Source organism: Mangifera indica, chromosome 2 (assembly GCF_011075055.1).
Source record: "Mangifera indica cultivar Alphonso chromosome 2, CATAS_Mindica_2.1, whole genome shotgun sequence".
Lineage (NCBI taxonomy): Eukaryota > Viridiplantae > Streptophyta > Magnoliopsida > Sapindales > Anacardiaceae > Mangifera > Mangifera indica.
The window spans coordinates 23,338,819-23,360,736 of NC_058138.1; the positions used below are offsets into that span (position 1 = coordinate 23,338,819).

Here is a 21,918-nt window from a genome sequence, read left to right on the forward strand (position 1 = left end):
TTTGATGAAATAAAAATTTCTCATTTTAAGTGTGAAATTTCCATTTTTTCAATTATTTATTAAACTTATTAATAAAATATGATAAAAATTTTTATAAAGTTGGTAAAACAAAAATGGTTTCTGTGTTTACTAAAGTTAAATTATAGTTTATATAAAAAAAATTATAGATTTTTATACACAATTGGTTAATAAATATAAAACTAAAAATTATCAAGTAATTAGCATGACTATCGTTTCCAATTACTGCCACCTTTACGTTGTCCTCAATCAGTTGTTGGTGGATATGTTGTTTTTACTGAAATTTACCATTGAAGAGCTCTAATTTGTTTGGATCTTACCATTTCATCAATTTTGAGATATTTCATTGAATATTTATATCTATTAACTGTTTTTGGGTGTTTTTCAATAATAAAAAAATGATAAAAGAAGGAGAGAAGAAAAATATGTAAAATAGTTAGAGTGAAGTATAATTTGTTTATATCAATTATATTAATTATATTATATAATAAAAATATTATTTTAACTATTAAAATTAACATCTAACTTTTATAAATGGGTGAGAACTTGATTTGTCAAACTTTTAGTTAAGAGAACTTTTTATTAAAGTTCCGGGTGGGAATTAGTTCTTTAGCATTTTAAAATTGCTAATTGGCGACAAAAGAAAAGATACCAGCATCAGGATGCCTATATAGTACACCTCGTCACGTGCTTCGGTTCCTCCTCGGCTTTCATAATTACCTATTTAATCATGTTAATTAAAGGATTAAAGAAAGACTAAATTAACATCAACATTAAATAAACTGGCTCCACTCAATAAGATAAGATGGCAAGAAATTGGACTTAGAGACAACCTGGACTGAGTTTCTTCACAGAAAGAAAAAAGGCCCACGGGCCATGAAAGGTTGGAAGGTATCTACATCTTATGGGTGCCGAAAGGCCATCACTTATTGAGTTACATAATCAGCTTATAGATGTAACACAAGTTTTAGCATCAGTTATTTATAATAGTTTTGGATGTCGAAAAACCATCACTTATTGAGTTTTACTCACATGTTTTCTTTTATATGTTTATAGATAAAAATGAATAACAGGACAAATAAGAGATCCAATAGTCCAACTAGTAATTGCACAAGGAGAGAGACCTTTTGCTATTCAATTTTTATCAGACATATAGTTGTTATTATTATTTGTTATCATTGTTGTTGATATTTTTAGATATATGATATCATTTGAGTATTGATTAATAAAGTGTTGTTATTACATTATTTTTTTACATGCTTTATAATTATGATCATGCATTAAAATTTTTAAATAGTCTAATTATGCATGTCTCTTATAATATATTCTCATCAGAGGTATGTATCTAGAGAGAGGTGTTACAATTATTTTACCAATGATTGGAGATTAGACATAATAGTTACACTTTTCAACCAAAGAACAATATAGAAATAGGAAGTATCATTGAAAAACCCAATGAAAGTATAACAATTAAGCCTATCGGACCACCAAGAATAAGTATGGATAATACCCGAACTTCATTTTTTAGATTATTGGATTCACCCTAATTATATTACACTTAGATTCATAATATTACTGAGTTAAGACAATGTTCTTTGTCCAGAGAAGGTGCTGAAAATGGGGAGAGAGAGAGAAACTTATCGGTGAAGCATCGGAAAAGAGAAGGAGAAAAAAAACTCTAAGGAAAAATATAATATTTCAAAATTTAATATTAAAGAAAATTATTAGTATTTTAAATTTACGAGAAAAATAGTTGATTTTTTTATTTTTAATATATTTTTAGTGAAATAATAATTTTATTTTAAAATTTAATTAATTATATTAATTTTAATTATTTATAAATAAATGTTTAAATTTTTAATAATTAATAAATAGAACTATGAAAATGCAATAAAGTTTAAGTGGGAATAGATGCTTTGGCCGAATTTAAAACAGCTTGAGGAAAAGAGTGGCTTTTCACGTCAGCACAGTCCTCCACTCTTCTCTCAGAATAAACACCTGCCCTCATCCTTGGGAATCCGATGTGTTTATTATTATTTTATTATATTTAAAATGCACCATTGGTTCTTTCAAAATAAACACGGACCGTGAATTGTACATCTAAGGCCAGGAACCACAAGAGAAGGAAAATCAACTTGGGTCAGTCCATGCTGCTTTCACATTTCATTCATGACTCTCCTTGGCTCAACAGCCATATTGACTATTGTTATCCTCCTTTTATTATAGAACAATCAACTTGGAGATGACTGCTGCCTTTAAACATGGAAACCTGATCCATATGAAGTCAATGCACACAACAAAAATGACAAAAAAAAACAAAAAATCAATGGTCAAGTTCAAGTAACAAAATTGGACAACTTATTATAGCTCCGAATGGAGGATCTTGGTTCATACAAACTCAAATAACCAAAACATGCAAATGCTTGAGCAAAGTAAAAGGAATTAATAATAATGCAAAATTTTGGGAACATCATCAAAGCATAAGAGAACCAGAAAAGGCAGTGAAATGGAATTATAAAATCACCCAATCATAGATTTATTCATCATACCAAGGACTACCTATCATAAACAAAAAGTTATACGTCTCATCTCCAAAAGAGAAGACAAATAAATAATAAAGCCTGAATACAAGTAAAAAATTTTAATACCTTTCTTCAAATCTGCAATTCCAAGTACACTTGAAACATTTGCTCAACGTGATTCTTCAGTTTTGGCTCCATTCTTTTCTCTCCCCGTGTTCTAATCACAGCATTATCTGCCTACAAAAATCATTCCCACTTCATCACCCACAGCATTATGCGACATATATGTACACTAACTCAGACAAGTCACATACCTCATCATCACTGACTGGTACCAGGGAAGCACGGGAATGCAGGGAGGGAGGAATTTCGCCATTTCCGAAACGTTTTGGCATCTGAAAAGCCTTGAAACTGGTACAAAACGTTTTGGGGGCGTTTCGAGAATTTAAGAAAAAAAGGAAACACGCCTCAGATTTTGAAACTCGTTTCTTCGATTGAAAAATTGATATAATGGAAATTTGCAAAACCTTCTCTTCATTTCCTCTCCTCACAGTCATCGTCTGTTTATCTCCTCTCCGCCATCAGCAATTCATCGGCTCATCATCGTCATTGGCAGTCGACTATTCGTGACTTCTTCTCTGTCGTCGTCTATATTGATACAATCGTTCATTTTGGTCTGAACGGAAGTATTCCTCTCTGTGGTCGACTGTTCGTTAGCTCTTCATTGTCATCGGCAGTCAGCTTCTCTTCAGTTCTTCACAGTCATCGGTAGTTAGCTTTTCAGTTTGTCTTCATCTTCGGTAATCGGCTATTTGTCAGTTCCTCTCTACTGTCAACCATATTGATAGCCTACGATGTTGTGCTATTCATTTTCAGGTACAAAGATGTGTGTATATCGTATGCATGTTTTTTCACATGTTTTTTTTTTTAACTTTCTGTATATCACCCAAATGGTGACTTTTAAAAAAATGAATAATTGTGTTCATTTGCATGTTGTATCTTATTGTATTCAGCTTTGTTTTATGAAATTATTAGACCATTGATTGTTCATGAGGGTGAGACAAAAGGCAAAAATCAAATGACTGTGAAGATGGATTATGTAATATTTTATGCCATAATGTCAAGGCAAAAACTAAGTGACTATGAAGATGGATGTTTAGCAACCAGCAGTCCGGTACTTGTTTTGAATATGGAGGGATTGTATTTGAATCTGGGTGTCAACATGATAGCCTAGGTTGTTTTTAAAAAAAATTTGGTATTTATAAAAAGCCCTTATATTTTTTATATTTATATATTTTCCTATGTTTCTGTTTCCTCCGTGCTATTTAGACTCGTTCTGAATCATGCACAGGTTTCCTACTATTTCCAACATTGATTTCAATACAATGCATGCCTCATGAACTTCAACTTCTTTGTCTGCAGTTGCTAGCTTGACCTCCTCTGACTTTGCAATCAGCTCAGTTGCATCATCTTTCGATTTTAACCAAGACAATTACAGAATTCAGTTTCATAATGAACACCAAGAATTTTGAAACAAAATAGTGATAATAATAATAATAATAAAAAAGTGATAATTCAGTTTCATTAAAAAAAAAGTGTTCAACTGTAAGCAAATAATTTACACAACATTAGGTTGACTATATTCACGTCAGCAAGCACATATAGAACATTCTGCTTCATCGTCCAAATACAATAGTAAGTTTTCTAAGAATTTCAGTTAGGCTGTGTTTGCTGGCACAAATTTCAGCAATCTAATTGTATGTAGACCAATCTGAAGGCCACCGTACATTACATCCTCGACAAACTCAATTTCAGTTCATAAACTCTTGCTCAGTACAATGTTCATATCTTTTCCATTTGTAGCTGCTTTAGTAGCTCTTATATTCTCAATTCTGCCGATGATTTCTTAGCTACCAAACAGAACATAAAACATTAGCGACATCAAAATCCAAAAAAACTCACAATTTTGAGCTTAGCTATTTCCTTATTGATCTTGTTGATCTCGTTCCGGATATTCTCTAGATCAAATTGACCTACACAGAACAAGCAAATAAACAAAAAAGGCAAAAAGCAAAACAAAAGAAAAATCAAATGAAATTTTATTGATATGACATATTTATTTATCAATTGTATAAATTAGATAAAAAAATTTAGGTGTATAAATATAAAATTTAAAATTTTTAAAATTTTATTGATATTATATTCAACTCAAATGAAATTGAATAGCATTAAACTTCAATTCAAACTTGGTTCCATACAATTCTAATCACGAATCACATACAAATAACCAATTTGCTCACAACTCTAATTCATTGTGAGGAGTATACATAATTCTCAAACTATAAGGGTTATAGTAAACTAAAAAAATACTCATAATATAGTAAAAATAGACTAGTTTTTTCTATTTTTTTCTTATTAATTTTTTTATTTTATTCAGAATGGATAATTTTTCATTCATGTTGCAAAGTTAACATAATTTATAAATTTTTATGTTAAAATAATACAATATATATTTTACTATATTAACATCCAAAGGAAGAATCCAGGCATTCGTGTGAGTGAAGAGTTCATATCCAATCTGAACATTGACATGAAGAAAGGATTGATAATTAAAATTTTAACTTCTAATAAATTTTCAAAATAAATTCATTAAAATCCAAAATCTACACATTGTTCTAACCTTGCAATTATATACCATTCACCAGTTTTAACCATGGGTAAACATGTTTTAAGCAAAACCGGACCAGAAAATCAATTTTAGAGGGTATAGGCAAGTTGACTTGAATTTTATGCACGTGATGTAACAATTAGATAAAGCCAGGGAGATTGTGACAAGTCAAAAAGCCATAACAATGCAGGAGAAAACTTGAATTTGAATACAGAACATGGAGAAGTGAGTGGCAACAAGAATCCAGATATTGCACAATGAACATTTTGACAACCAAAAATCAACCAACTTATTATTATTATTTTATGAGATATGACTCTGTAACTCACCAGTCACCATTACAAAGAAGTTAGAATGATATTCTCATCTGTTTTTTTCACAAAATTTCTATTTTTTTTCCCCTTCCTTTATGGGTGTTTCTTCTCTTGATCCACCCAATCACATATAAATAAATAAGTAATACAACTTTTTTCTACACTGAATTGCTATGCTACAGCTTCCACTAAAAGAATGGCAATCAATTTTAAGTAATGCAATATGGAATCTGAAAATTTGTTTGATCAATCAGGCACTGTGTTCGCTGGGTTCCCAGAAACTCGAACTGTGGCTTTTTCTACCAGACACAGTCCCTTTGTCTGCAATTGATGCCCCAGAAGCTTTATTATCCAAGTGGGATTCAATTGACAACTGAGGCTGCAGAATTTCTCAATAGAAAATTTCAACTTCCACTGGTATCCTTATTAGCGAACATGCAGGCGCAGTAAGTTCGGAGGATTAGTTGTTTCAAGATTTGCCCACAAGTTTGCAAGAGGTAGGAAATAGTGCTCACCATTCCATACCACCATTTTCATATCTGATACATGCAATCAAATAGAAACTTGGAAGATGAGACACAGAATTCAAAAACATGGTTGTGATTTCAATCAAGCTGAGATATTATCAATTGTTACCTGGCACTGCTCCAGAACTTAGGAGAGTTAGCCGACAGGTAGGTTCTTGTCAGGAGAAAACATGGTTATCAAGTGCAAGTGCATCAAGATCATGAATATGCTTGATGGATTCTAGTAATTCCTTGGGAGTTACATTATACTCAAAACCTGTTGGATCAGAAATACTTCCGACAGCCTCTTCGAGTCCTGAACTTGACCATAAGGTAAAACACTCGCTGAGAAGAGCGAACAAGTCAGTGGGATTTGTAGAACTTAGTAGCATGAATGGCTTGCAAAATTTTGGCCAAGGATCCAAGAACTTCAACAACCCTGTAAATATCTCCAAGTGCAAGTATATACTGCTTGCCTGTACTTACCCATAATATAGCATTAACCACACCACCATAGAAAAATTATATATTCAAGAAACAACTACTAATATCGTTAAATAATCAGTACCTCGAGGGTCAGAAAATAATTGACTGGAGACATTCTTTTCTAAAGACTCTTTCCAAACCAAGGCACCATGTCTCAGCTCTTGCGCACAAACAGACACCATTTTGAACCAAGTGGAAACAAAAGAAGACTGCTCCTCCCACGATCCCAACTTTAGAATCTTTGATGTTGATGCCACATGTTTTAGGAGTTCAATTGCTGACCTCCAATCTTTCTCTGCCTATTTAAGCAAAGTATATGATTCAAATGGCAAAAAACCGAATCCCCTACTTTGCAATATAACTTACACAACCAATTCTAAAATAAAAAGAAGACATGTATATGATCATAATACTTCTGGTTTTCATTCTTTAAAAGATAGGAACATGTAGTATCCATTAAATAAAATCATGGTTCTTCATCATAAAATAAAAGAAAAAGACACTTACGAGTAGCAGCCTCATTGATAATTGATATTCTGCCTCAAGCACATGGAACTTCGGTTCCTGGAGAACTTCAATGAATTCATTAAAGTGAATATTGGTCAGTGGCTGATTCTCTGAGTGAACCATGGAAATAATACCATCTTGGTGCAATTCATTATACAGATCCTGTAACAGCCGAGACAAGAAAAGATTACCAAGTGTAGTTTTCTCAGAAGCAATTATAGAAAACGGTGATCAATTTCTACAGTATCATCATGAAAGAGGAAGCACCATGAATTTTGTCAAATTTTTAGTTACGTCAATATCATTGTTTTACTACCATTCTTTTAACCATGCAAGAAAAAAAAATTATTGCATAAAAATTTCCATCCTGAATTTCTCAAAGACTCCCAAAGATACAGAGAGTAAAACAAAGACTAACAAATTTCATATTTTCTTTAACAGATATTGATAATATTTGGTTGCACTATTAAAAACTATCATAACTAGAAAAGAAGTTAATGGCCAATAAATAGAAAGCCAACGAAAATACTCATAAACAGGATATTTCCTTGTCAATGGCTTCTAGCTTACCATCTTCACCACTAAGAGCAGCAGTACTTTGTGCTTTCGAACAAATCTTACAACCTTTAGATTGTCAAGACGGCACTGTGCAACAAACCATAATTCATCCTCTAGTTTGGAATAAAAATCAGCATAATCTTTCTGCTCAATCAATTTTTTTGGCTCCACCTTGGTAGAGTGTTTCACATGTGGATCTTCAAGACCAGGAACTGAGATCTGTTCATCTACTGTCCTGGAAACAGCATCTTTAAATTCCCAAGAATCATCATCAAAATCACCATCACCATCTACTAAATTAGAATCCACAGCTTTAATTAAAGAATCAAGACCATTTTCACTTGGCTTTTGTGAATGGTTAACAGGAGCTTTCTGCTCAGCTTGATTGTACAAACTTGTTATGAGATCACTGATAGATACACTCGACCCCTGACTCTTCTTAATGTCATCTGTCCTGGAGGAAGCAAGATTGTAATTAGAAACATCTTGATGAACTGAGTCATCATCATTCTCTAGTTCACTATCCCCAAAAATGGACAGAGGTAAGGCTCCCCTATGGCTCTGTGACTTAGTGTCTTTTCCCTGAGTAAGTAAAAACCAGATTAGAACATGAGAAAATTCTTATTAAATAAAAGCATGCACATGCAAACTTTTAACTTGTTCATGACACTCAAACTTGCCAAAAGATACAGGTTGACCAATTTGAAAGTAAGATGAAATTTAGATAGAATACAGATTTCCATTAATGTAAATTTCCTCTATGTTGGCTCCTAAGCACAAACAATTGAATTGCCAAAGATCCAGTCACAGAGTTTTAAGAAACACACACAGCCAAACAAATGAGTTAAACCTGAATATCAACGTGACAAAAAAAATGCTGTCTCTAAAGCAGGACAAATTGGAGCTCACTTTGACTCATGTTACAAATGTGAGGAAGCTTTCACTAAGTACATTGTCCAAAATCTAGATCGTAGTTAATTACATTTAAAAGGAAGTCTAAGTAATTCATTACCGTATCATTTGATCCAGTTTCTGAAAAAGCATCCTTGAATTCCAATAAGGTTTCTCCTTTCTCAACATTGCCAATAACAGATGTAGAATCTAGTCCATTTTCATTATCATTCTTCTGCTAGCTTTTTGACAATGAACTGGAAATACCATCTGGTGCCACAGAACTTTTGCTGAAATCAAAACCAAAGTCAAATTGACCAGTTTTTTGAGAGATGCCATTTGATGCAGCAAATAAATTGGTAGGAACCTGCGCCCCACTATCATTCTTCTGCTCACTGTTTGTGAACGAACTATTAATACCATCTGATGTCAGAGAACTTTTGCTGAAATCAAAACCAAAGTCCAATTCACCAGATTTTAGAGTCATCCCATTTGATGAAGCAAACAAACCAGCAGGAACCTGTGCCCCACTTTCAAAGACAAATGCCTGCTGAGCTCCCTCAGAATTCCCAGTCCCTTTGTTGTTGCCCTTCAAATGAAGGATGTCAGTCTCTTACAAACCAAATGAAAATAAAATCAAAAGTCATATATGTATATATTTAATGATGCCTAGAAATATAAAACATAAAATCAATGCAAAATAACAAATATAGCTTAAAATTTTAAACAAACTCCCTCTCCAAGTACACAACACTTGAATGCAAAATTAAGTACTAGGCAGTACCAATTGTAGATAAAGACAGTTAATTATTCCCAAACTTCCATACAAAGATTCTTTCAACTGTCATAATTCAGAAATCTCTAAAATACTCATACTGTTACAGTCCATAAAAGACAAATTACTACAATATAACATTCAGTAAGCTATATTCAAAATTTCTATTTCACTGTTCATGACTTCAACAAGAATATTCCTCGTGTTAGCCTTAAGCAAAAAATCTATATTCAAACTACAAAAACCCCAACAAAACAAAAATGAAGATTCCAAACTCAAACATCAAGCAATTTAAAAAACCAATGAAAAATCAGATCAAATCAAGAGAAATAGATTTACATTAATATTCCTATCGCCAGACCATGGTTCTGGTTTTGCATCCTTAAACTCCCACTCATCATCACCTTCAAAATCCTCACTTTTGTCAACTAAACTTGAACGAAATCCATTTGCATCCTTATTTACTCCATTAAGGCTTGAACTTAACCCATTTAAGTTTGAACCACAGACATTCCAGCTTGAATTAAGTCCATCAACATTTGGCATTGGTACATTTTAAGGTTTCAGCTCGTGTTGACTCTGATTCAAAAAGTTGGCCATAAAACAGCAATTTAACAATTTAATTAACTCAGATAACAAGAACTCATAATCTTGAAAAGTTTTCTTTTTTTATGAGCCAAAAAAAAAAAAAATCACTTTATCACATTACAAAGTTTAAAGTGCATTACGACTTTTATGTTTAATTTTCAGAGCAATATTTGCATAATCTGTTGCATGTTCTACAAGTTTTTAACTTCAACATGGCAAGTTCATATTTTTTGCAAGATTAACACCCATCTAATATAATAATTTTTTTTTAAATTTTCTTTCCATTTCCACGATTTTATCAACAATTATGCAGAATTACCTTAAAATTAAAATCTCCGTTTGGTAATTTAGTCTCTACAGCCTTAAATTCGCACCCATCATCATCCTCGTCTAAAACTGGATTAAATCCATTTGAATCCAAATTAATCTTCGAATCCATTCCATTCAAACCCAAATTCGACACACTTCCCTTCAAGTCCGACCCTTTTGAATCCAAATTGAACCCATAAGAACCCCAATCCTCCAATTTTAAACTCGACCCGTTTATTTCAAAATTCGACACACTTCTCTTCAAATCCAACCCCTTTGATTCTGATTTCAACCCATAAGAATCCCAATTTTCCAATTTTAAACCCGAACCGTTTGAATCCAAATTCGATGCACTTCTTTTCAAACCCAATCCATTTGAGTCCAAATTCAGACCCGTTCTACTTACCACCTTGCTCGGCTCGCTCCCAGCATATAAATTCGAAATCAGATCGCTCATATTTAACTCCGATCCCACCTTTTTCTCGGTTTTTTTCAACTCGGTTGCACCATTAAATAATAAACCCGGCTCACTTGATTCATCCTCCTTTTCTTCCTCTCCAAACAACGATAACGGCAACGTGCCCCTGGTTTTCTCCCACTGAACCCGATTCCGACTCGGGACCAAGTCAGGCTGCGCCACATCATTTATCAAGCTATCAGCTTGGCGATCTACGGACAAATGAATCGGATCCAGTGATTTTACAGGGAGCGTTTCGCAGCGGGAGAACGAACCGGGTGCAACAAAATCGCCCCAATCGTCATCAATTTTATCTTGAAGATCGGAACCGCTGGTTTTGGGATTTGAATGGACGGTGATTGGCGCGAACGTGAATTCCCCGAATCCCTCGTCGTCGTCGTCTTCCGTCGTTGTCATTGCTTGTTTCGGGTCTGGCGAGCTCGTAGACTCTGAGAGTACTTTTTACCAAGGCCGATGATGCGTAGATTCATTATGCGTACCCCGCGTATTTTAGCTAGTCCCACTCTGTTTGAAGGGAATTTTAGTAATCATTTAATTAATTAAAAAAATAAATATTATTCTGCAAGCATGATCCAACAAGGCAACACGACGGGTCTTAGGTGGAGCCATCTATGCTTCCACGTCGGTGCAAATTTCTCCCGTTTATTAACATTATTATATTAATTTTCTAACTAAATATTTTTATAAGCACTTTTGCTCTATAAAAAGCACCTTTGTGATAATTACAAGTAGACGTGGTTAGGGTTCTAATCAAGACAAATTGAGTATTGTTGATTTTAAATTTGGTATGACAACTTAAACTTGAGATTGAAATTTCTAATTAAAGTTTTATTCAAAAAATTATAATTAAAGTCTATAACTTATAAATATATTATAAAAATAAGATGTAAAATATCAAGGATTTTAATTTTTAAAAGTTTTTTAATATTATATTCAAATTAAACCATGAGTTCATTAAGTTATACGATAGTGAGTCCGAGTTTGACTTAATAATAATTAAAACAAACTCAATTCAAGTTAATCCTAATTGTGCATTATTTGATTTGATTTCAAGGATTGGTACATTGAGCTTCTTGTACATGTTATATGTCATGGTTCAAGGTGAAATTACTGTGACATAGACACCAATGTGAGAAAAGCATAAAACTGTCTGCCTCTCCTCTTCTTTTCTTCTTCAATGATACTTATGCCCAACTACTTTTGTGTCTCTCACTTGTGTTGGCTGGCAATCATAAAGTTAAATGAATTTATTCTGGTCGTCCCTTTGCCTAGCTTTTTTACAGCTTCAATTCACATATAGTTATTCAGTCAACATATATATATATATACACACAGACACAAAAGCAGTTGAAGAGTATTCGTCCATGTGAATAATATATTTAAACTGGACGTCCTTCTGTTATTACTATTTTTATTGTTTATCAGTACAACTTTGTTGGTGCCTTGGTGGTCTGGTTTCACATATAGAAGAAGAGGATTCACGTACTCATCTTTTAATATTATTATTGTCGCCAGGAGGGAAACTAAGGGAAGAAATATTGAACTAGAAAGTATTCAAACACACATTCTTATAAAAACAAGGAACTTGAAACTGAATATTACAGTAGTACAAAGTAGATTCTAGATCTAATACAAGAATTAATTAAAATTACATAACTTGCAAGATAGCACACACAGTTTGTACAATAGTAAGAAACAAAAGTATTATTGCTGCGACAGTTGTTGTGCCTCTCCATAGATTGCTGAAATATACTCTTTTCAAAGTTGTCTTGGTTCTGTTCCAAGGATTTTTGTAGTGCTGTTTGAGCTGCATGCATATGTGATGGTATGACCATGGGCTTATGGGTACATTTTGATTAAGTTTGTTAAACATATTTGCTACTGAAGCATTGTCCCCTATAGAATTTGAAATAGTTTGACTTCCAACAAGCAAATCTACATCCTCTCCAGTATTGATAAGACAATCCATTAGGTCAACGTAATTGCTAAGCAAAGCATCACCTGGGTAAACACACTGCTCCAAAGCCATAATGTTTCTGAGTAGAAGTTCAATCTCGTCAGCTACAATTAGTTGTGGTATCTTCAATTCATGAACTTTAAAAAATGGGATCAGCTGCTTTCGCTTTTCAAATTTTATATCAAGTAAGCTCTGTTCTTTTTAATAATACCCTTCAACTTTATTCCTGACTCATTTAGCTTCACTGCACAAGGTAAGTCATAAACCTCTTCTTTGGTTGACTCTGATCTTGGGTAGCCTTTAAGTAGACTAATTCTATTCCAATCTGTGAAATGTTTAACTTCCACCTCGGGGGTTATTCTACATAATTTTACACCCATAAAAGAGCCAAAAAAATTAATAGAAAGGTCCATGAAGGTAGGTACATGGATGTCGTCGAAAGCCAATTTGTATATTTCCTCAAGGATAAAATATAGAAGTTGATTTTCAAATAATAGCATGTCGGTCACTAAAATAAGTTTTGTTGGTTTTGTATCTAGTGATATATCACTTTTATCATGAGATTTATCTGTTAGGAAGATCTCTATGATGAAGATAGAATCATAAAAAATAATTCTAATAAACTCAGTGCTCTCAAATGTAGATGCTTCTGTGTAACAAGCACGAATCTGTTCTTTTTTGTCTCTGATGAAACTTGGAATCTTATCTATTTTCTCTATTGTTGTTCGTCGAATAAAGCTTTTCACATACTGTTTCTTCTTCTTTTCTATGTCAGCTAATTTCTGTTTGCCATGGTGAAAAAGACCTATTGAAATTAACTGAGGAGTGTAAGCTTCTTCATTTACTCTACGAATGTCTTTAGGTACCCTGTAATTACAACACTGACCAGGAGAAGACTCGGACTCCAGGTTTCCATCAATGTCATTTAGCAACTCTTTGACCAGATCTTCATGCTCTAAGGCTGTAGTCATCTCCGAGTTCATTTGCTCTAAAGCCAAAGGTAGATGACAATAGCATGAGGTATTTATTTTCTTCTCTATATGTAGCTTTTAGAGAATAACACGAAATCTCTAATAAATCACTTGAAATGTACAGTTTCAATTAAATTATTTGGTTATTTAAAGTTTTGGAGTGAATCAATTTGGTTGATACAAATTTATATTGAAAATAATTTGGATTAAATTTTTTTTTTCTGGTGTTGGAATCCGGCAATGCCTCTATTCTTTAATTTGATTTACTGAAAAAAGTAACAAGATAAATAAGCAAATGAAAATCAAGTAAACAAGAAACAGAATGATAAGAGTCTAATATTTTGCAGTAAATACAAAACCCTATAAAAGTAAAAATTGCCATTATCAAGAACCGATTATGCTGCGTATCATAATAGGGTAGTGTTTTAAAATCAAAATGAAAACGACCAGTCTAATTAAGAATCAATGATAAATCTGATTCTAATCATGGCCGAAACTCATTTAAATTATCGAACCGAATTGACACAATCATCGACCTAGAGACAACACTTTGACTAGGTCTGAAAACATTGAACTGAGGTTAATATCTTATCAAACTATCACATAAATTAGGCTAAAACAAAGAGGAGGAATAAGTGATAAAGAAAAATATGTGCACCTGAATTTCAGTCTCCGAGAGATACAAGTGTGATATCAGTGTGTAGAATCCTCTCTCAAAGGTCACAACTCACAGCCACAGCCCACAGACACGTCGTAGTTCCTCTCTTTGCTCCTGTATACTATATGTATACAGGTTCACCTTATTAATGTAATTCCTTTCTTGCGCATATTATAATCCCAAGATTGAAAAAAAAAAAAATGCTGTCCCTTTGGTCAAGTTAAGAACATATACCTGCTCTTTTGCTTTATGATTGAGAAGATTTAAGAGAGAAAAAGGATTAAGTTTGAATTTTTGTGAATAACACGTCTGGTGGTATTTTCTTCCACTTCAACAAAATGTTACTAGAGGCTTGAAGCTGAAAATAACACTACTACAATGATAATTAAAATTACAGAACTTGCAAGATAGAACATACGGTTTGTATGATAGTTAGAAGCAAGAGTAATATTGCCGCAACAGTTGTTGTGCCTCTCTATAGATTGTTGAAATATACTATCTTCAAAGTTGTCTTGGTTCTGTTCCAAGGATTGTTTAAGTTTTTGTTGAGTTCCTGGCATATGCTATGGTAAGGCAATTGGCTTTGGTGTACATTTTGATAAAGTTTGTTAAACATATTTGCTACTGAAGCATTGTCCTCTATTTAGTGGAAAATAATTCGATTTCTAGCAAACGAATCCACATCCTCTTCAATATTGATAAAATAATCTATTAATGCTACATAATTGCAAACTCGAGCATCATCTAGGTAAAGACACTCTTCAAAGTAACAATGTTCTTGAATAGACGTTCAGTCTCATTGTTTACTAGTAGATGTGATAATTGCAATTCATGGACTTCAAAATATGGGATCTGTTGCTTTTGCTTTTCGAATCTAACATCCAATAAGTTGTGCTCTCCTTCACCCGACTCATGTAGTTTCACTGGACAAGGTAAATCACCAGTCAATCCTTTGGCTGACACTGATATTGGGTAGCTTTTGAGTAGTATATATCTTCTCCAATAAGTGAAATATTTTAACTGCCACATCAGAGTTCTACTTAATTTTAGACTTCTAAACTCGCTAAAGAAATAACAAGAAAGCTTGATGAATGTAGGTATGTCAATGCCAACAAAAGCTACCTTGTATATTTCCTCAAAGATTAAGTATGAAAGTCAATTTTCAAATAACTGCATGGACGCATAGAACATATTATAATGGTGTTGTAACTAGTAGTCTAGTAATATATCATTTTCATCATTAAATCTCTTTCTTAAAAAGATTTCTACAATGAAGATGATATCATATAGAATCATCATAACAAACTCGAGACTCTTAAGTGTTGATGTTTCTACATAACAAACGCGAATGTCTTTTCATTGTTTTTGATGAAAATTATAATCGTAGCAATTTTCTCTGTTGTTATTCATCTGAGAAAACTTTTCACATAATTTTTTCTTCTACTTTTCTATGTCAACTAATTCTTGTTTGTCATGATGAACTTCGAATGTCTTCTGGCACCCTGAAAATACAGCACTGACCAAGATCAGACTCGGACTCCAGGTTTTCATCAATGTCAATTAGCAACTCTTAGTCATCTCCATGTTCATTACTCTGAAGTCGAAGCTGCATAACCATGAACTCATAAAAGACGGAATGAGGTATATTATGCATTTGAAGCAAATAGCAATCCTATCCATTATCCTAAAACAAATTAAGAGCATAAACAAGTGTAGTAATTTGAACCTGAAATCTTTACATCGATTCATTCAATATATAACTTATCCTATGGCAGGACTTGAGAACATATTGTAAAATAAATCCATATATAAATAATTCACATCGAACATATTGACATTTTTAAAGATTGCATACTTCTATTACATAAGAAGTGAGTTATATATAAATAGAAAGTCTTTATTATCAATTAAAATAACCACAAAGCGTCAAATGCAACATAGTTAATCAATCTAATACATCTAGTTCTATTGCTTGACAGAGTAAATGTTCTGTATAAAAGTGAGTACCAAGATGATGGCAGCTGCAACAGTTGCTGTGCCTTTCCAAATATCGCCAAGATACACGTTTTTCAATCGTGCCTTGTTGTGGTTGTATGGATTCTTATAGTGATCGTTCAGAGCCTTATAAAGTTTAGCGTAATGATCTCCGACTAAAGCAATTTCTACGCAGAGTTTGTTCAACAAAGTTGCTAATGCCTTACTGTCGCCCATCCAATTGAAGATAATTCCGTTGTCAACAAGCAGCGGCACATCCCTTTTGTCTTCTATAAGGGAGTCCAGAACTTGAACATAAGCACAGACGACGAGAGAGTAGCTCTTTGCAGACGATGAGAGTGTCCAGAACTTGAACATAAGCACAGACGACCAGAGAGTCCAGAACTTGAACATAAGCACATCACTTGCTAATGCCATGATGTTCTGTAGCATGGTGTCTGTCTCATGGAAGACGCTTAATTGTGAGATTCTCAACTCGCCTTGCTCAAATCTTATCACCAGTAAGCGTCACTCTACAGAAGCACATCTCAAATCTTATCACCAGTAAGTGGCACAGGGTAACTCACTTATATCAACGTTATAATTTTCAGTATACTCTTCTACTGGGAAATTTTCCACTAGAGTAGCTCTTTGCAGATCGGTGAAACGTTTGAAAACATCTGAACCCTGAAGAATTTGAAACAAAGATCAATGAAGGAAGGGCTACTGGCGACTAAATCTTATAATCCCTCCGCCAAAAAATATGGAAGTTGATTTTCCAGAAAAAGCAAGTCCAATTGTAAAGCCAATATTTCTGCTGGTGTATTTATCAAAAAGTCACTTTCATGTTCTTCAAAATCCCTCATGAGAAGCTCTTTGATAAAAATGGCATCACATAGAATCATCCTTACATACGACTCTCAAGCTTGCAGGTCTCTCAAAAACACTTCCGTATCTTTTGCTCTTGGTTTTTGATGAAGTCTAAGACTTCCTCACATTTCTTGCTAGTTGTTCGTTCGAAAAACCTTTTTACATATCTCCCTTTTTGGTTTTCCATGTCTTGGAGATCTTAGTTTTGGTATTTGAATTGATGGTGATTGACGCAAAGGTGAATTCCCCGAATCTCTCATCGTCATCGTCTTTTGTCATTGTCATCGCTTGTCTTAGGCCAAGCCAGCTCGTAAACTATGTATAAATTTATTATGCACCCCGCATATTTTAGTTGGTCCAGCTCTGTTGGAGGGGAATTTTAGTAATTATACAATTAATTTTAAAAAAAAATATTCTTTTGCAAATGTGATCCAACAAGGCAAGATGACGGGGTCTTAGGTGAAACCACCTATGCTTCCATGTTGGCATAAATTTCTCCCATTTAATACCATAATTACATTAATTTTCAAATAAATATTTTTATAAGCTTTTTGCTCCACAAAATTTGAGCTTCATTTCAATTAGATTTATATAAAACTCAACCTTTGGATAAAAACTATTAATTAGAGATTTAAATTCATAATTTATAAATTTATCAATTACTTTTTAAGTGAAAGATTTTATGAATTTTAAATGTTACTCAAGTCTAACAATAAGTTCATTAAGCCAAGCTATAATGATCTCTAGTTTGATTTGACAATAATTGAGTCGAATTATATTCAATTTATTTATACCTGTAATTGTGTATTGTTCAGTTTGATTAATAATAAACTCTTCTTAAATTGCCATTATTTTATTCAAGGATTGTTAAATTTATTCTTTCAGTTTTTCTCACATATGTTAGATGTCCATGGGTGAAGGTGTAGTCATCATGACATAGGCAACAATGTGAATAAGGCCTCCAAGGTTTTTGGTTTTATGGGTGAGATTAAGGGCGGGGAGTAATTGCCGAAGAGGAGAGAGTATAGGAGTGGACTCATAGGCAAGATTGAAGAATGTACTAAGTTATATTTAAACAAATTGGTCAGGAGCTCAATCCTCTTTCCTGATGAATATAAGGCAGACCGAAACCAAAGGGCCTAAACATATAAAAAAGCGTATACAAATCTAAACCCCATTAGGTGCATTTGAGAAGTATGGACAATTCCAAATTCTTAAAAAAATCCAAAGAAAGAGGGAGGTGTGTGTGTATAGTTATGCTAAAGAATTAACTAAGATTTACAGAGAATAAGTAGCCAATTCTTTGCCTAATAATCTTCATCATTTATAGTAAAACATTTTTCCAACTACCACGGTAGGTTTTTCAGATTTGGGTCTTCCTCCCTCTCTTCTTTTCTTCTTCAATGATCCTTATGCCCAACTACTTTTGTGTCTTTCACTTGTGTTGGCTGGCAATCATAAAGTTGAATGAATTAATTCTTGTTGTCCCTTTGCCTAGCTTTTACGGCTTCAATTTATATAGAGTTATACAATCAACATATATACACGTATTTGAAGAGTAATTTCATCAGTGTGAAGATATATATAAGCTGGACCTCCTGTTATGGACTTCCTTGTGCTATGTTGTATTGTTAATCTGTAGAACTTTTTGGTGCCTTGGTGGTCTGGTTTTATATAGAAGAAGAGGATTCACTCATCTTTTAATATTATTTTTGTGGCCAGAAGGGAAAAGGAAGAAATCCGAGGCTTAGTCATGTCTTCTATGAAATTTTTGGAAGACAAATGCAGATTAACTGACATGTTAAAGATCTGCAAAACCCAATTTTTCTTACTGGTAACAGTGAAACTGACAAGAAGCAGGATAGCATTATTTTGTGATCCTGTTGTTTTATAGAAAAGTATACAAACACATATTCTTATTAAAACAAGGAGCTTGAAATTGAATATTACAGTAATACAAGTAGATTCTGGATCTAATACAAGTATCAATTAAAATTACACGACTTGCAAGATAGAACATACGGTTTGTATGATAGTAAAAAGCAAGAGTAATGCTGCAGCAACAGTTGTTGTACCTCTCCAAGGATTGTTGAAATATACACTTTTCAAAATTGTCTTGGTTTTGTTCCAACGATTCTGTGGTGTTCTTTGAGCTGCTTGCATAAGTCGTAGTAAGGCGATGGGCTTGTATATACATGTTGATTAAGTTTGCTAAACATATCTGCCACTACAACATTGTTCCCCATAAGATTGGAGATGATTTTATTTTCAACGAGCAAATCCACATCCTCTACAGTATTGATGAGATAGTTTATCAGTGCAACGTAATTGCAAACTTGGGCATCATTTAGGTAAAGACATTGCTCCAAAGCAATAATATTTCTGAGTAGATATTCAATCTCGTCATCTACTTGTAGTTGTGGTATCTGCAATTCATGGATTCGCTTTTCAAATCTTACATCAAGCTGTCCACTGCTTCAATTTTACCCCTGACTCATAAAACTTCGTTGCACATGGTAAATCATGAACTTCTTTAGCTGACATTGATCCCGGATAGCTTTTCAGTAGACTACTTCTTTTCTAATCGGCAAAATGTTTAATGTCTGAGGGGTTAATCTACTCAATTCTATACCCATTAAATTGCCAAAGAAATTAACAGAAAGGTCCTTGAAGGTAATACCTAATTCATCGAAAGTCAACTTGTATATTTCCTTTAAGGATAAAATATGGAAGTTGATTTTCAAATAATTGCAAGTCGTTCCATAAAGTACTGCTTTCTGGCATTGTATCTAGTAATAATATATCACCTCCATCTTGAAAGCTCTTTCTTAAGATCTGTATGACCAAGCTAGAATCATATAGAATCATCTTTACAAACTTAAGACTCCCAAGTGTAGATACTTCTGCATAACAATTACAAATCCTTTCTTCATTGTCTTTAATGTGACTCAAAATCTGATCTTGTTTCTCTGTTGTTATTCATTCAATAAATCTTTTCACATACTTTTTTTCTTCTTTTCCATATAAGCTAATTCTTGTTTGCCATGGTGAAGAAGACCAATTGAAATTAATTGAGGAGTGTAGATGTCATCATTTACTCTACGAATCGTTTTAGGGACCCTGTAAATATAGCACTGGCCAGGAACACACTCGAACTCCAGGCTTTCTCTAATGTCAATTAGCAACTCTTTGACCAGATCGTTTTGTTTAAAGGTATCGTTCTGCCACATCTTCATTACTCTGCAGTCAAGGTGTATATATAACAATAGTCAATAACAATCAACTGATAATCAACCTTCAGAAGAAAATTAGGTTGCATGCATGAGGTAAATGTTTTCATTTCTATAAATAGCTTTCAGAATAATACACAATTTCTCATAAATCGCTTGAGATGTAAATTAAATAAAATTATGTTGATAAAGATGCCTAGGAAAGAATATAAAAAATAACCCAATATTTCTGTTTTTTTATTTTCCCCTCTTTTTTCCTACCTACTTTCCTTCCTCTCTTCCGTTGCTCCCAGATTCCGCCGCCACAAAGACCTAACGTAGCAGGCAGAGGTCTGGCAATCCGGGGCCATCCTCGCTCCGCTAAATATCATACTTGATAAATTTTTTAAAGGTAGAAAAAAAAGGTTCTTTAAAGATACCAGTTTTAACATAATAGAGTTTAGATTTGTGTGTTTAAAACTAACAGGTGTTTTTAATTTTGAAATAATGTTGAAACTAACAGGTGTTTAGATACCATTTTTGAATTTTGAAAGGCCAAAGGACTATTTCACACCCAAGGTATGCTGCATTATCAAGTTTCCCCCTTTTAACTTTGATAATCCCAAATACCCACTTACGAGCAGTGAAAATTAACGATAGTAAAAGTAAAATCGTCATTTTATATTTAATATTAAAAATAAACTTAAATATGATTTCATTTCCCCCCCTAAATTTAAAAAACTAACTTTTCTCGCCTAAGCCAAGTTTGAAAAGATCACATTCCCCCCCTAGGGTTTAGTTTCCAAACCCGTTCATTTTCTCCGACGCCATTGTCGGCCATCTTTCCCTTCCAACGGTTTCTCTTCCACCGATGACCCGCCTTAACTCCACCCCAACCCATCTAGAGCCAAGAGACGTCGTCTGGGAAGAGAAATTGTCTTCTCAGATGAAGACGAGACGACTCGTCATCCTCTGGGAAGACGAGTCGTCTTCATCTGGAAAGACGATCGTCTTCTCAGGCGATGAAGACTAGATCGATCGATCTCGTCTTTGTCGTCTGGGAAGACAATTTCTCTTCCCAAACGACATTTCTCGGCGTTGAATGGGTTGGGGTAGAGTTGAGGCAGATCATCGGTGGAAGAGAAACCTTCAAGAGGGAGAGACGGCCGGCGATGGTGCCGAAGAAAGTGAACGGGTTTTGAAACTAAACCCTAGGGGAGAAATGTGATCTTTTCAAACTTGGCTTAGGGATTAAAATGTTAGTTTTTAAACTTTTAGGAGGAAAATGAGATTAAATTTTTAGGGGTTAGGGGTCCATTAAATTTAACCAATCATGGGTGGGTAAATGGTATTTTCATAGTTAACGGGGAAAACTTTGAGAAGTCAGCATAGTTTGGGTGGGAAATAGTCCTTTGGCCATTTTGAAACTAACAGGTGTTTTTTTTATTAGTACAAAAATCGTAAGATCAAATTAACATTTGATTAATTTTGGGTGGATGAAAGTGAATAAATGAAAAGAATACATCATCAAAATAACTAAGCAAGTGCAATTGAACCTGAATATTTCGACCGACGGAAGAAAAGCCACAGTTGTGTGGTAGATTGCACCAGAGTTCTTCCTCGCATTTAAATATCCATCAGCAGGTACCATAATAAATA

At 33.7% G+C, this 21,918-nt stretch overlaps 3 protein-coding genes across 4 annotated transcripts; all 3 read right to left on the minus strand.

Annotated features, from left to right (window-relative positions):
- Positions 1-5,472: 5,472 nt before the first annotated feature.
- On the minus strand, positions 5,473-8,322 carry LOC123208730. The gene is made up of 6 exons (XM_044626247.1): positions 8,260-8,322; positions 7,592-8,161; positions 7,022-7,183; positions 6,597-6,813; positions 6,159-6,504; positions 5,473-6,061 (listed from the first exon to the last, which is right to left on the minus strand). Exons 1-5 carry the CDS (start codon positions 8,320-8,322, stop codon positions 6,392-6,394), a joined length of 1,125 nt encoding a protein of 374 aa, XP_044482182.1. The 3' UTR covers positions 5,473-6,061; positions 6,159-6,391.
- Positions 8,082-11,134, minus strand: LOC123209364. Of its 2 annotated transcripts, XR_006501059.1 has the most exons (3): positions 10,153-11,134; positions 8,592-9,059; positions 8,082-8,161 (listed from the first exon to the last, which is right to left on the minus strand). XR_006501059.1 is itself a non-coding variant. In XM_044627370.1 (2 exons), exons 1-2 carry the CDS (start codon positions 11,014-11,016, stop codon positions 8,709-8,711), a joined length of 1,215 nt encoding a protein of 404 aa, XP_044483305.1. In that variant the 5' UTR covers positions 11,017-11,134; the 3' UTR covers positions 8,591-8,708. The 2 variants fall into 2 exon arrangements, 1 of the variants encoding a protein (XP_044483305.1); XM_044627370.1 differs by lacking the exon at positions 8,082-8,161 and having other exon boundaries at positions 8,591-9,059.
- Positions 11,135-12,268: 1,134 nt separating this feature from the next.
- LOC123208731 lies at positions 12,269-13,548 on the minus strand. Its single transcript, XM_044626248.1, has 3 exons — positions 13,328-13,548; positions 12,789-12,937; positions 12,269-12,681 (listed from the first exon to the last, which is right to left on the minus strand). The coding sequence occupies exons 1-3, from the start codon at positions 13,546-13,548 to the stop codon at positions 12,269-12,271; spliced, it is 783 nt and encodes a 260-aa protein (XP_044482183.1).
- Positions 13,549-21,918: the final 8,370 nt, after the last annotated feature.

Coding starts and splice junctions, on each gene's coding strand:
- LOC123208730 (XM_044626247.1), bottom strand. CDS start 8,322: ATGGAAATCTGTATTCTATCTAAATTTCATCTTACTTTCAAATTGGTC. Junction 8,162..8,259: donor TGGTCAACCTGTATCTTTTG/GCAAGTTTGAGT, acceptor TTACTTACTCAG/GGAAAAGACACTAAGTCACA. Junction 6,505..6,596: donor ATTATTTTCTGACCCTCGAG/GTACTGATTATT, acceptor GGGTAAGTACAG/GCAAGCAGTATATACTTGCA.
- LOC123209364 (XM_044627370.1), bottom strand. CDS start 11,016: ATGACAACGACGGAAGACGACGACGACGAGGGATTCGGGGAATTCACG. Junction 9,060..10,152: donor ACGGAGATTTTAATTTTAAG/GTAATTCTGCAT, acceptor CTTCATTTGAAG/GGCAACAACAAAGGGACTGG.
- LOC123208731 (XM_044626248.1), bottom strand. CDS start 13,548: ATGACTACAGCCTTAGAGCATGAAGATCTGGTCAAAGAGTTGCTAAAT. Junction 12,938..13,327: donor ATAGAAAAGAAGAAGAAACA/GTATGTGAAAAG, acceptor AAAATTATGTAG/AATAACCCCCGAGGTGGAAG. Junction 12,682..12,788: donor GTCAGGAATAAAGTTGAAGG/GTATTATTAAAA, acceptor AACTAATTGTAG/CTGACGAGATTGAACTTCTA.